The sequence below is a fragment of the Colletotrichum tamarilloi genome, assembly GCF_030869305.1.
Source record: "Colletotrichum tamarilloi strain Tom-12 chromosome Unknown Scaffold_113.1, whole genome shotgun sequence".
NCBI lineage: Eukaryota > Fungi > Ascomycota > Sordariomycetes > Glomerellales > Glomerellaceae > Colletotrichum > Colletotrichum tamarilloi.
In genome coordinates this window covers 94,478-107,536 of record NW_026849496.1, presented here as the reverse complement: position 1 = coordinate 107,536, position 13,059 = coordinate 94,478, and the positions used below count along the sequence as shown (strand labels likewise).

At 34.9% G+C, this 13,059-nt stretch overlaps 3 protein-coding genes across 3 annotated transcripts; all 3 read left to right on the top strand.

Moving 5' to 3' along the window:
• Positions 1–1,425: 1,425 nt before the first annotated feature.
• CTAM01_14123 (uncharacterized protein) lies at positions 1,426–1,575 on the top strand (the record flags this gene model as incomplete). Its single annotated transcript, XM_060530124.1, has 1 exon — positions 1,426–1,575. A coding segment is annotated over one exon (150 nt), but the record flags the coding sequence as incomplete, so codon positions are not given.
• Positions 1,576–8,237: 6,662 nt separating this feature from the next.
• On the top strand, positions 8,238–9,767 carry CTAM01_14122 (uncharacterized protein; the record flags this gene model as incomplete). Its single annotated transcript, XM_060530123.1, has 1 exon — positions 8,238–9,767. One exon carries the CDS (start codon positions 8,238–8,240, stop codon positions 9,765–9,767), a length of 1,530 nt encoding a protein of 509 aa, XP_060375333.1.
• Positions 9,768–11,752: 1,985 nt separating this feature from the next.
• Positions 11,753–13,051, top strand: CTAM01_14121 (uncharacterized protein; the record flags this gene model as incomplete). The annotated part of the gene is made up of 1 exon (XM_060530122.1): positions 11,753–13,051. The coding sequence occupies one exon, from the start codon at positions 11,753–11,755 to the stop codon at positions 13,049–13,051; it is 1,299 nt and encodes a 432-aa protein (XP_060375332.1).
• Between the last annotated feature and the right edge of the window lie 8 nt (positions 13,052–13,059).

The following is a 13,059-nucleotide window of genomic DNA, read 5'->3' as shown; positions in this document are numbered from 1 at the left end:
AAAGTATTTAATTAAATTCGAATTAAAAAAAGAGATAAATAAAAAACGGTATTCCGAACTTATAAAGGACTTTTTAAATACCTTATTATACCTTTCGGACTTACTAATACTCTAATAACTTTTTAAATAATAATTAATTACGTACTCTAAGAGTATATTAATATTTTTATTATTATTTATATTAATAATATTTTTATTTTCTCCCCTAACTTTAAAATATATAAGAAGTATATTTATATAGTATTTTAAAAATTTTAAAATACTAAACTATATACTAAACTTTTTAAATACGAGTTCTATATATAAAAAATAAACTTCTTTAAATATATTATTATATTAAAATAAATCTATATATAAATATTAAAAGTAGAGGTAGTTAGGGACTAGCTTATATTATAAAACGTTAAAAACGTATAAAAAATTTTAAAATTCGTTAATTTTTACTAACGATTCCTTAAGGACTATATTAATATAATTAGACCTCTTAATAACTTAATATAAAAAAATACCCTATTTATTTAGGATCCTAAGTATAAAAAAGTATTTATTAAAATTAAAAATATAGTTATTTCCGAACTAATTATTATAATCCTAGACCCCTAAAAGCCTTTCGAAATTAAAACTAACGTTTTAAACTTTATTATAAGAGCGGTCCTAAGATAACGAGATAAATAAAAAAAGCTTTATTTATATTATTTTTATTCTAAAGTATTTTATGGAGTAAAATTAAATTAGTAAATTTATAATAAAGAACTAATAATAATTATTAAAGTATTTCGAAAATAGAGATTATAGTTATTTAAAACTAAATACGAAGTTATAGTTTATATAAATTATAAAAACTTTATAAACTTTATAATAAATAAAAACCTAAATAAATAATAAGTTAAATAGAGCGAATTCTTATTTAAGTATAATTTCCGAATTATTTATTAAAAAGGTTTAGAAAATAATAGAGTAGACGCTCTTAATAAAAGATCTAACTATAAAATCGTAATCCCTAAAGAAATATAAATTATTTTTAAATAAGAAAAGGATAGTAACTTTATATTAACTACGAAGCTTTTTATAATAGCTAAAAAAATTAATATTAGCCCGATTAAAAAAATAACCCCTAAGCTTATTATAAAAATTTATAATATACTAGTATATAGTTATTAAAAAATAATTAAAATATAAAAACGGATTTATTAATACTATAACGAATCCGCTATATGTATTAAAATTATAAAAATAATTAAGGATTGCGCAACTTATAAAAAAAATAAAAATAGCCTATATAAACTTTATAATAAGCTATAGCTATTATAACTATTAATAAAAATATAATAATTAATTATATAAGATTTTATTATTAAATTACTAAAGTTTAAAAAACTATTTACTAAAGTATAATACGATAGTATTTTAATTATAATTAACTAACTTACTAAGTTCGCGCATTTTATTTCCTATAAAAAATTAAGTACTATAAAAAACCTAGTATATATATTTACTAAAGTTATACTCTTAAACTACGGTTTACTAAAAAAAATTATTTTTAATAAAAATAAACTATTTATTTCGAAGTTTTAAAATCCCTAATTTCGTAACTTAGTATAAACTATAAACTATTAACGTTATTTTATCCATAAACCGATAAATAGATAAAAAGGATTAATTAGATCCTTAAAATATACCTTCGTTACTATATAAACTACGACTAGGATAATTAAGTAGTACTTTTATTAATAACCTAGTTTATATATAATAATATAGTTAGTAAAAGTATAAGAAAATCTCCGTTTTATTTTAACTATGGATTTTAATTAATAATACATAGAGAAGTATAATAAAAATTATAAACTATAAAAGCTATAATAAATATAAATAAACTTAAAGAAATCTATAAATAAGCCTTATTAAACCTCGAGTTTATATAATAGCATATAAAAAAAATATAAATAAATTAAGAATTAAAAAACTATTTTTAAAAAAAGGGAATAGCGCCTACTTCCTTCGCTATAATATTAAAATAAAATAACTAAGTAATAAATTAAACTATAAAAAACTTAAATTTTTTAAAATTATTAAAAAAGTTTTATTAATTAATTACGAATTAAAACTACTAAATATAATATAATACTATCCCGTTTTTTATATTTTACTACTTAAACCTATACTAAAGAGTTTATATATAGAGAATTATATTATTATTAAACTAAATTAACTAAAATATAAAATTAAAAAAATTATTAACTATAGAGTTAAGAACCCCCCCGACAGAGCAATCCGCCGGGGCCGTACCGTATATTATATATTAAGGAAAACTAAGTATATTACGCTCTATACCTAACTACTAATCAAAATAGCTCCTAACCTTCCGCCACAGTCCTCCCAAGTTCTAGCTGCCTATAGGGCAAGCTTCACCCACTCTAACGCGCACAGGACCTCCTAGTACTAGCCCATATAAGTAACTAGGTCTAGCATAATCTATTCTTTTATATAAGTATTATCGTTACCTAGGGGGTCCTGTAAGAGCTATTTAAAGCACCGGCTTATTACCCTAACCCTATATACCTCCGGCCCGTCTATCGTAGCTATTATAACTAGGCCAGTATTAATATACTAGATCTTAATATCCGTACCGGCCCGGCTATTTACGGCACCTATAATATTACCTAGCTAAATTCCGCACCCCCAGAAAGTACTTTACTACTTCTTAGGCGTACTTACGTTAGCTACGATAGCTATAGCGTCGAGCTAGCTAAAGAGGGCGCCTAGCCTAAGAGGGGTAGACTTATTAACGGGTATCTTTAGAATAGGTTCTCGTTAAAGTAGTAGTTTATATATTAATAAGTTTGTTTAGTAGATTTATTTAGTAGATTTGTTTAGTAGATTTGTTTAGTAGATTTATTTAGTAAATTTATTTAGTTTAAATAGAGCTTTGGGCGATATTAAAAGCAATAAGGATAAAAAGAATCTTTACGAGCTCTAAAGAGTAGTAAATATTAGCCCATTTAGCCCTTTCTCTAAAAACCTCTACGTCGCTATTAAAGTTCAGAACTTCTATAATTAAGGGCCGCCTCTAACCATTACGGCCGACTATTATAACCAACTATTATAGCTAACTATTATAACTAACCTCTATTATTAACCTTTCTAACTAGCGCCGCTATATAAAAGGCAGCTTACCTATCCTAAATTAAATAGCAGTTTTCGTATCAAAATTACTATATTACGTTAAGCACGTACTTAAGATATATTACGCATATTATATAATTAAAAAGTATACTATATTATATAATTTCCCTTAAAAGCGTAATCCTATTAAAGTCGATCTTTTATACTTATAAAGCTAAAAAAAAAACCACTACATAGAGTTAAGAACGAAATACGAGAATTCCTTATTAAATAGAAAAATTATAAATATAAAAAAAATATATAAGAACTTATTATAAACCTTTAAAACTCTTAATAGCTTTTTAAAAAGTACTAAAATTAAAATTAAACCTAGAACTCTTAGTTATTATAATATCCTAATTAATAATTTAAAAATATTATTAGCTTATACTTTACGAGCTACTAAAGAAGTATTTTTAAAATCCTTAAAAAACTCCTTTAATATAATTCAACTCTTTTTAAATACTATTTACTTTTAAAAATAAAAACGCTCTAATTTAAATAACGACTTATTAACTTAGCTTAAGCTTATTAATAAGCCTTAGCTTTTTTTTATAACTCCGTAGCTCTTTTTTAAAACTATAACTCTTCTACTTCTTTTTTATAATTAAAATAATTAAACTCCGTTATTAATTAACTAATTATACTTAATTAGCTAAGACTTAATAAATAAAAACGTAATACTTATAAATATAAATAATATTAATAAACGTATTATATAAAATACCTAAATAATAATATATTCTATAAACCTTAGAATTAAAAAGAACTAAATAACGGACCCCTTACGAATAATAATTTAAATAAAGTATTATTTTTACTCTTTTATTAAAAAAACGAATAATATATAATAATTTATAACGAAACATAGCTATTAAAAATTTCGATTTTTTAATTTAACTTAATATCGTATTAGTATATTTTAAAAAAATACTTAATAATTCCCTAACTTAGGAATAAATAACTTATTTATAAGCCTAGAGGATTAAATTTTTAAAAAGAGAAGCTAATATTACGACTTAATATATATAATAAAGCTAGGGCCTCGCCCTATAAAACCTATAATAGCTACTATACTATATATATAAAAATACGGACTTAAAATAACTCCTCTTAAAATAAAAAAACTATAAATAAGTTACGTAACTATAATTATATAATAAAATAAAGAACGGATATTTATAAATAGATAAAACGGACGATTATAAATAAATAAAACGGATAACCGTTTAATAAATAGTTAAATAATAATAAATAAGAATAGTATAAAAAATATATTTAAGAATAAGACTTATATATAGTATAAACTTAAACTAGGCTTAAGGATAGACTTTTTATAGCTTTTTTAATAATTAACTTAGTATTAAATCTTATAATCGCTTTTAGCTATTTTTATTAAAAACCTTTTTAATAAGACTATAATTAATTACTAAAGCCTTATTTATTTTATAACTTATAAATATAGCTTTAAAAAAGCTACTTATAACTATAATACTATTTATTTAGTACTCGTAGCTTTAACTTTTATTAATATATTTATTACGACTAACTAGCTATAATAGCTAGTTAAGTAACTAAAGGACTTAAAAAAAAGTACGAAATAAAAAACTAGGGGTTAGTTTTATAATATTTTAGGATAAGGGTCGTTCGTAATTAACTAAATTAAAAAATCTACTTAGCCTATGATTAGTATTTTAAGAGGGTAACTAAGAAGTTCGATTTTACTAACTCTACTACTCTTACGACCCTATTACTAACGGTCCTAATTAAAAAGAACTTAGGGATTATATCCCCGAGTAAAACTAAGTTTTTTTAAAAAAAAGTTAATTTAATATTATATATAGTAATTATAATTTAGCCTAACGTTATTTTTATATATACTCTACTCTCTTAGTTCTTAACGAACCTATTTTATTAGTATTATTTTATTATAAATTAAGTTATATAATACTTTTTTTATATATAATACTTAGTAATATATTTTAGGATTTTAAAAGGTAACTAAATATTACTAATTATAAATAATACTTTATTTATAAATAATAAAGAGACTTAAAAATCTTTATAAAGTTTTATAATCTCCTTTTTTAATAACTTCGTTTAGTAAAAAGTAGCTTATTAAAATATAATAACTACGTTAATTATAGAGGCCGAATTACTAAGCTTAGAATATATAACTAAGGAGATACTTATTTTTAAACGCTTTTTTAAAAATATTTTACTTAAATTAAGTAATATATAAAAAGTATATTATAATAATTATTAAACAATTAGACTTATAATAAAAAAAGGGGAACGTATTTTAACTTACTTATACTACGTTAATATTTAGAATATATAATTATAATAAGAGTACTTAAGAAGCTTATTCTAAGTAGTTTATATATTAATAAATAAAATACTAACTAACGGTTTTATAAAAAACCTTTTTAAAGCAAAGTTTGAGTACTTTATATCGCTCCTAAATATAAAAAATATATAAGAAATAATTATATTAAACAAGGGGACGTTTAAAAAGTAATAAAACGGCCCGGGGGGCCCGGTTTTTAATTAAAAAACGTAGCCTATAGTTAGGGAATATAAAGTTATTTTAGTAACCTTATTAAGTTATTTAAAAAAAGGTTATTTATTTAAGAAAGTAAGTATAAATTTATTTAAAAAGGACTTAAACGCGGGCTATATATTTAGAGGGATATATAAATTAATAAGAATATCGATTTTAATTTAAATACCGTTTATTTTTATAAGCAAAGTAGCTAATACCGTTACGTTTTTAATAAGTTTTTTTAATAACACTTTTAATATAAAAAGAGCGCTTATAAATATTTCTCTTATTAAGGCCTTACTTATATAAACCCCCTTATTCTTATCTTTATTTAAAAAACTATTATACTTAAGGACTTTACGTAACGCTACTATTACGTAAGTTAGGGACTATATATCGGATTATAAATAATAAATAGAATAAGAATAGCTAAGAACTTATTTTATAAAGTATAAGTAGTTTTATACTTACGGCCGTAGCCGCTACTACTTATCTTATTAACACTTACTTAAAATATAAAAACTTTATACCTAGGTCCTATATATACTTTTTAAAAATAGGGGTATAACCCGTTTTTTTTATAAATTTAGTAATATTAATATTTATTATTAATATATAAACTTAAGAAGTACGTATTATTTAAATAGTTATTAAAGGTATTTTTAATATACCCGAGGTATTTATAACTAAATAAGAGAAGTAGAAGTACTAGCTCGTATTAAACCTTAGTACTAAGGATAGTACTAAGAGGGTCCGTTATTAAGAATTAGTTTTATAAATAATAATAAATAAAAAGATATTATATATATAGTTAACTATTTTATATTTTTTAAGAGGAGGTAAGGGAGGGGGCTATAAACTTATTTTATTATTCTAATCTTCTTAAAAAAAATCTTTTTTTTTTTTATTTAAAAAAAAGTAAAAAAGGGGGTTATAAACCCTCTTTATTTACGCCGTTTTTTTAAAAAACAAGGACTTTTTTTTAAATTTTTAAAAAAGAGCGAGGGAGGGGGTTATAAACCCTCTTTACTTTTATTACTCTTTTAAATAACTCGTTTAGTTATAAGGCCGTTACTTATTAAATAAAGTAGTTAAATTAATATTAAATAAACGAGGCCGTATTACTAACTAAAAAATAAAATAAAAGAATATTATTTACTTTTTACGGGCTTATTATTAAAACTAAGGGAGCTATTACTCTTTTTTAAAACTATAGCCTCGTATTTATATTTCTTAATCTCTCGCACTATAATAATACGAATATAGTTTTTAACTATTTATTTTAATAATATTTAAATAAAAACGATATTATTAATAAAAATCTTTTTTTAATAATACGTATATATAAAAATACGGGTATAAAAATAAAAAATAAAGGTATATATATATAATAGTAATATAAATATAAGTTAAAAAGAGAAGGAAAATCGGTATTATAAATAATAATAAGAAATTTATATATTTACTATCCTTAACCCGTAAGTTAATTATTTAGCTAATAAAAAGCCGTTTATTAATCGTACCTTTTATTAATAATATAGCCTTAAAATTACTTATAGTAACGAATATAGAGGTTAATTTATAACCGATTTACCCCTTATTTATAACTCTATACGCAGACCGATTTACTTTATAATTCTTTTTATAAATAAATTCTTATATATTAATATTTAGTTTTTTACTTTTAATAAACCTTTTTATAATAATACGGGTAATTAAGTACGCTTTTTTTAAATATATATTTATTTAGGGGGGTATATTATAATAGCTTTAATTATTTATAGCTTTATTATACGTTACGTAACCTCGGTTATATAATTACTAAGGCTTATTTCGCTTTTACCCTCTATATTAGGGCGAGCTTCGTACTTATTTCTTATTTCTAATAAATAACCGTTCTCTTTATATACGTCGATGCCCCTATAGTGACTCTACGATAGTTATGAGCCCTTTGCCTCTACTAGTTATTGTGTAACTTTGGAAAGTCTAGCTTACGTAAGTACTATACTAAGGGTTGCGGGTTCGAATCCTGTCTAATTAAATCTTTTCTTAGGTACAAAAGTGCGTTAGACGCCTACTAAGCAGCTGATAGTGGGTAAGTCCCCAGTTCGCGAGCGACTAGCAGATGTCCAGCTAGCTGAGCTGTAAATCTGGGGGGGGTGTGTGGTAAATAAGGCGTAATTGCTGGCCGGCAATTACGGTTCCGTTTTTGTACGACAATATGTCATTTGGTGAATTCGGAGCCGGGACTTCTGCAGATATGCTGTTTTTGAGTGAAAGTCCATGGTCGAGAAAGTGGAGTCCAGAGTAAATGCCAGCCCACCTATGTTACTGAGAATAACGTGCAGCTTTACTTACCTAAGACAAGCTGCTATTCATCCCTGTAACTTCTGGAGTGCTGCCTAGAATGGCTTACTCCCGCTCTATGCGGAGTACATTGGCAAGCCTACGCTATTTGTGCCTGTTTCACGGCTTGTTCTGGGTTCACGTTCTATAACGTGTTATCTTTCGCGCTACGCCTTAGGAAATCATGGCTTCAAGAAAATTTCACTGTTTCTTGTCTCTGCCCTTTGAGATTCGGCGAGAAATCTACTGGCTCGTCACCCTGCCACGCATCGTGAACGTTGAGGAAAAGACGGTGGTCGACTTTGACGAGTTCAAGGAGATTCTCCGCACAGATCCGGTCCAGCTTCAGATCCACCCTGATATCAAGTTCTTCAGCATCAACTGGGCTGCTGAAATTCAACACCGTATAAGAGATGGACGTAGCCTCCGCCAAACGACCCTAGAGGAGCACGGCTTCACCGGCAGCAAACCGATCCCACAACCTTGGACTCCGTCCGCTCGGTGTCCAGAAATACCCCTCGCATGGCTAGCCAACGATCCAAAGGTGGCGTGGGAGATCATGAGAGAGGGCTACTTATACAGCAAGGCCCCGATACCACCTCTACTGCACACCTGCGCCGAGTCTCGCGGCGTGCTCATACGGGGCGGCTACCGCTTGGCCTTTGCGACGCGGACAGCCGGACCACGAACGTGGTTCCACTTTGATAGAGATACTCTCTTCCTCTCACAGGCCGCCTACGAGGAAGAGGACCGTCCCGAGTTGTTGAGCGGGGGCCCGTGGGACGTGGGCCAGTTCACAGCGGCGGACCTGCGACAAGTGCGCAGGCTCGCGCTGGAGGGTTCAGCGCTTGTGCTGAACGGCGCGGATAGGGCGGCGCCATGGCAGAGCGTGCCGGCGACCGCGTCGGTGGCCGTCTCTGTTTTGCTGAGGCTGTTGGGGTCTGTAGAAGAGCTTTGGTTTGTGGAGTGGACGCGGCGTGATGTGGAGCGTTGGAGCGTGTTTCACCCCTGTTCCCCGTCGCCGCGGTGGCATTGGGAGGTTCCGCCGGTGGTGGACGGCAGTGCTGTTGATGCGGCGAGAAGAAGTGGTGATTTTGTGGCGGTGGATGTTGAGCTTGTTGATATGACTGGGCCGGGTCGCCTGTGTGACGGAGCGCTTGGGGGCGAGTTTCTTCAGTCCGGGTTCGGGGAGTTGCATTTTGTGAAATATATGGAGGACCGCCGAGAATCCGGGGCCGGGGCTGGGGCCGAGTCGGACGCGGCATCTTATAGTGGGTATCTGCGACGGCTTCGACAGGTATTTCTCGAGCATCAGATGGCTGGGATTCTTGCCAAGGAACAGCACCGCGAAGAGGTGCTGAGGACGGACGATGGCATTGATCCGGGGTGTTGGAAGATACCAGAGACAAAACTTGTCCACGTCCTGCCGCAAAATTTGGTCCAGTATCTCTACGAGGAGCGCCAAAAGGTCGTGGTGGGGTTGGAAGCATTGCAGACGGAATGGGCTTACTTGACGAAGCAGAAGGTTTGCTCGGTGGGTATGGGCGGTGAAGCTCTGCGCGTAAATCCTGCCGTTTCCGAAAGGCAAGCATTCGAGGACAAGCATTGGCCTCCGGATGACTGTCCGCACGAGGAATGTCAAGGAACGTGTTATCTCAGCAGCGTGGCGGATAGAATCAAGAAGTGGTGGGTGCAACATGGGCCAAGTCTGTGACGCTCCTGGCCAGTTCACTTACGTGAATTCCGTAGTACGTCTAAAAGAAGGCATAAAGAAGGGAAAGTACCTGGAGTGCAACTTTAGAATTGGTGCGTCCAAGGGAACTTCCTGAGCTCTTGTCACTCTGACGAAGTCTGCGAGATGCGAAGCGCGTATGTGAAAGAAACTTCTCAGACTCTATCTTTAGGTATTGACCAAATCCACCTTCTACAGTCAACAACACAGTCAGGGCACGAGTTTGTTAACTCTCAACCCTTCTTGGAGAGGAAAGGTTAGCTTGATACTAGACTCTATGTGGCTCCATGTCCCCGCGTCTAGGTGGTTCGTGACCCAACTGTCGAGCTCGGGACGCTTTGCATATAAGAGTTCAAACAGTCTGGTAATTCTGTTCTGCTGCAGAGCCCCCATTGAGTTTCTTGGCATGCGTTGTGCGGCAGTCTGTGGGTTAGAACGGGCGAGGCGGATTTTGCCTTTCCAGCTCTAAGACCCCAACCTTTCGGATCGCGGTGTTGTCATTGGGGAGAAGTCTGTTACATCACTCAGATCTGCCTTCTATTGGACCAGTAGAGAAGCTGACCAGACCGGAGTTGCGTGCACAGTGAGATGGGTAAATTCGTTGCAGAAGCCGCGCCGAATCATAAGTGTCAAAGCGGCACTCCCAGCTGAAAGTTGAACGGCAAGGCAGTCCATCGATTCAACCGCTCATCAGATGACGGCAGTGTTCAACAGCTCCTGCGATCTATTATTTTGGGGAGTCCGGTACGTACTCAATAGCTGCAATTCTCGTTCCTTCTTTTTTTCCTTTTTTTCTTTTCTCAAAAACAAAAAGCGTTTCCGAAAGCAAAGAGGGGACGAAGCCAAGTTGATAATTATTCCAACAAATAGCCAAGGAATATGAGAAGAAACCTAAGGCTGATAAGCGAGCCAAGCAACAGGACCCATTTAGAAATTGGCAGACGCTCGGTAGAGGCCGTCGTCGTGGAAATAACGGCGTGGCATTCGGGGGGATAGTCTGCACATGGTACGCAAGATGGCATATCCATAATTGATCTGGTGGGTTGGGAGATGGGCAGGGAATTTATGACATCAGCCCTCGCAGGAAGGTTGACTTCGTTGGGGTATGAGGGAGATTCCCCTCTGTCTCGAACCTCAGATCGACCTTGATCTGACTTCGCCTTCTCACCTGTGCCACCGCACCCAAGGAGCCCTCCGGCTTCGACTAAAGGAGGAAAGACTGAGGTCATCCCAAGGTCTACCGTGCTTCATGTTCCCAGCTAGGACCAGGTTCCGAAAACTTGTGTGCCCACGTGCCGTGTTCGCTTGCGAAATATCAACCCCAAATGCAGCACCTGGGCAGGTTTCTGGAACCGCTATTGGGGATTTGATTGGCTTCCAAGGTATACTTGGCCGACACCCTAGATCGACAACGCATGGACTCAGGAGACGGCACTCATTTCGGAGGTCCAACTCCTCGACGCAAGTACGCTACAATTACCGTCGGCAAGGAGACAAATAGCCATCGCCAAGCTTGGAGCGCATGTTTGTCATGACTTGAGCTGGCCCGGGTTCCGCCTTGTTTATGGGGCTCACCAGAGCAGAGAAAGGTTGTGGGTGCAACCACCTCTAAAAGCTCACCTGTTTCAGCGGCCCAGATGAGCAAGATCTGGGCTATCATAAACTTGGCTTTGAGGGTGTAGGCTTCCCGAGACGGGGATGGCTAGACTACGTGGCAACCCCTTGGCGGTATGACGGCGGGGAACAGTCCTAGTCGCGTAGCTTATTCGCTTCCTTATCCCTCCCTGGTATTATTGTAAGTCGGCTCACGCAAATGACATGGATGAGCTACTGGCTTCTGATGGCACTTGGCCGCTTGGCGGCCGTCTTTATTAGGTGGACGGAAGGGGCTGCCGCTAATTTTCCATTCACGAATCTTCCTACAAAGATTCTCACACTCAATCATCACAGCGTATCGACGTTTGTCGATGACAGGTCGCAGTTGGAGCCCCGTTGGGGCTCGTCGGAGGGGACTGAAGTCGTTCACCGCGCGGATGACACTTCGGTTCCTTGTAATTGCTTCCATCGTCGCCATGTATCATTTGTTGGACCTTCATTTCCGCTATCGAGAGGACCTGAAAGTCAAGTATCTCCCGACAAAGTTCGCACCCCTTGCGGATCACGACGAGGCAATACTTTCAAGCACCGGATGGGAAGTCAATTCCGATACCACAAGTGCTGCACGTGGCATCTTACTGGACAACCGGCGCCATTGGAAGAAGCTTGGAAAAGGCAGAGAGGGTGAAACGTTCACGTTTAACAATACTGTCATCAAAGTCTACAATGAGGAAACCAGTCCTTTTCGAAATTGCATTCAAGGAACAGACGCGTCTGCGAGAAGATGGCCCACAGAGATCCCTGCGAGTCTGATCATGGGCGGACACGATGACGGCTCGACATTGCTGGACGATGAGCGATACAGAGAACACTTCGTCCCTGTCCAAGACTACTTCTTAGCTGCCACGGAACCGTCAGGGGCTCCAAAGTGGCACCTTGTCTCGCCGTTTCTCAAGTCAGGCACCCTCAAAAACCTGGCAAAGAAGTTGCGTAGGTCTGGCGACCGACACTCGTATCGTGAGCTTGATCAAATGTTTAGACCATCTTTCGAGTCTCTTCTCTCAGCACTCGATAGCTTACACATGACGCACGACCTGTGTCACGACGACGTCAAGCTAGACAACATCTTCGTAACATCCGAGCACGATCCTAGAAAGTGGAAATTCGGCGACCTCGGCAACGCCCGCGAGCCCGATCACCCATATCACTACACGCCGCTGTGGACTGCGGACACGCCTCAGCTTCGCGACTGTCGCGCCAACGATGCGCTGCGCCTGACGAAGGTGTACTTCCAATTCCTTCGCGCCTCGAGCGGGAACCCCGACGCGTTTGATGAAGCTTTGATCGGCGGCGTTGATACACTGAGCAGATTCTACTGGGTGGTTGCCCGCTCCCCGATGCCAGTCTCGGCGGCGCAAGTTTGGCAGCTCTCGGCTGTTTACCCACCCCAAATGGTTGGTGAGAAGACGCCGTGGATGACGATGCAGCCTGCGCAAGTTGACTTTTCCCGCGGCTGGGCGCCAACGACCGAGGCCTTCCTTGGTTGGAAGGGGTCCTTGAGAAGTGCCGTGAAAAAGGAGCTGAGGGTTGGAGCCAAGGAGAGCATGGGTAGACTTTTCGGGTTGACCAGATTGTTGGGAATCCCAGTCAAAGCTTGTCAGGCTGCCTAAGACCTCGA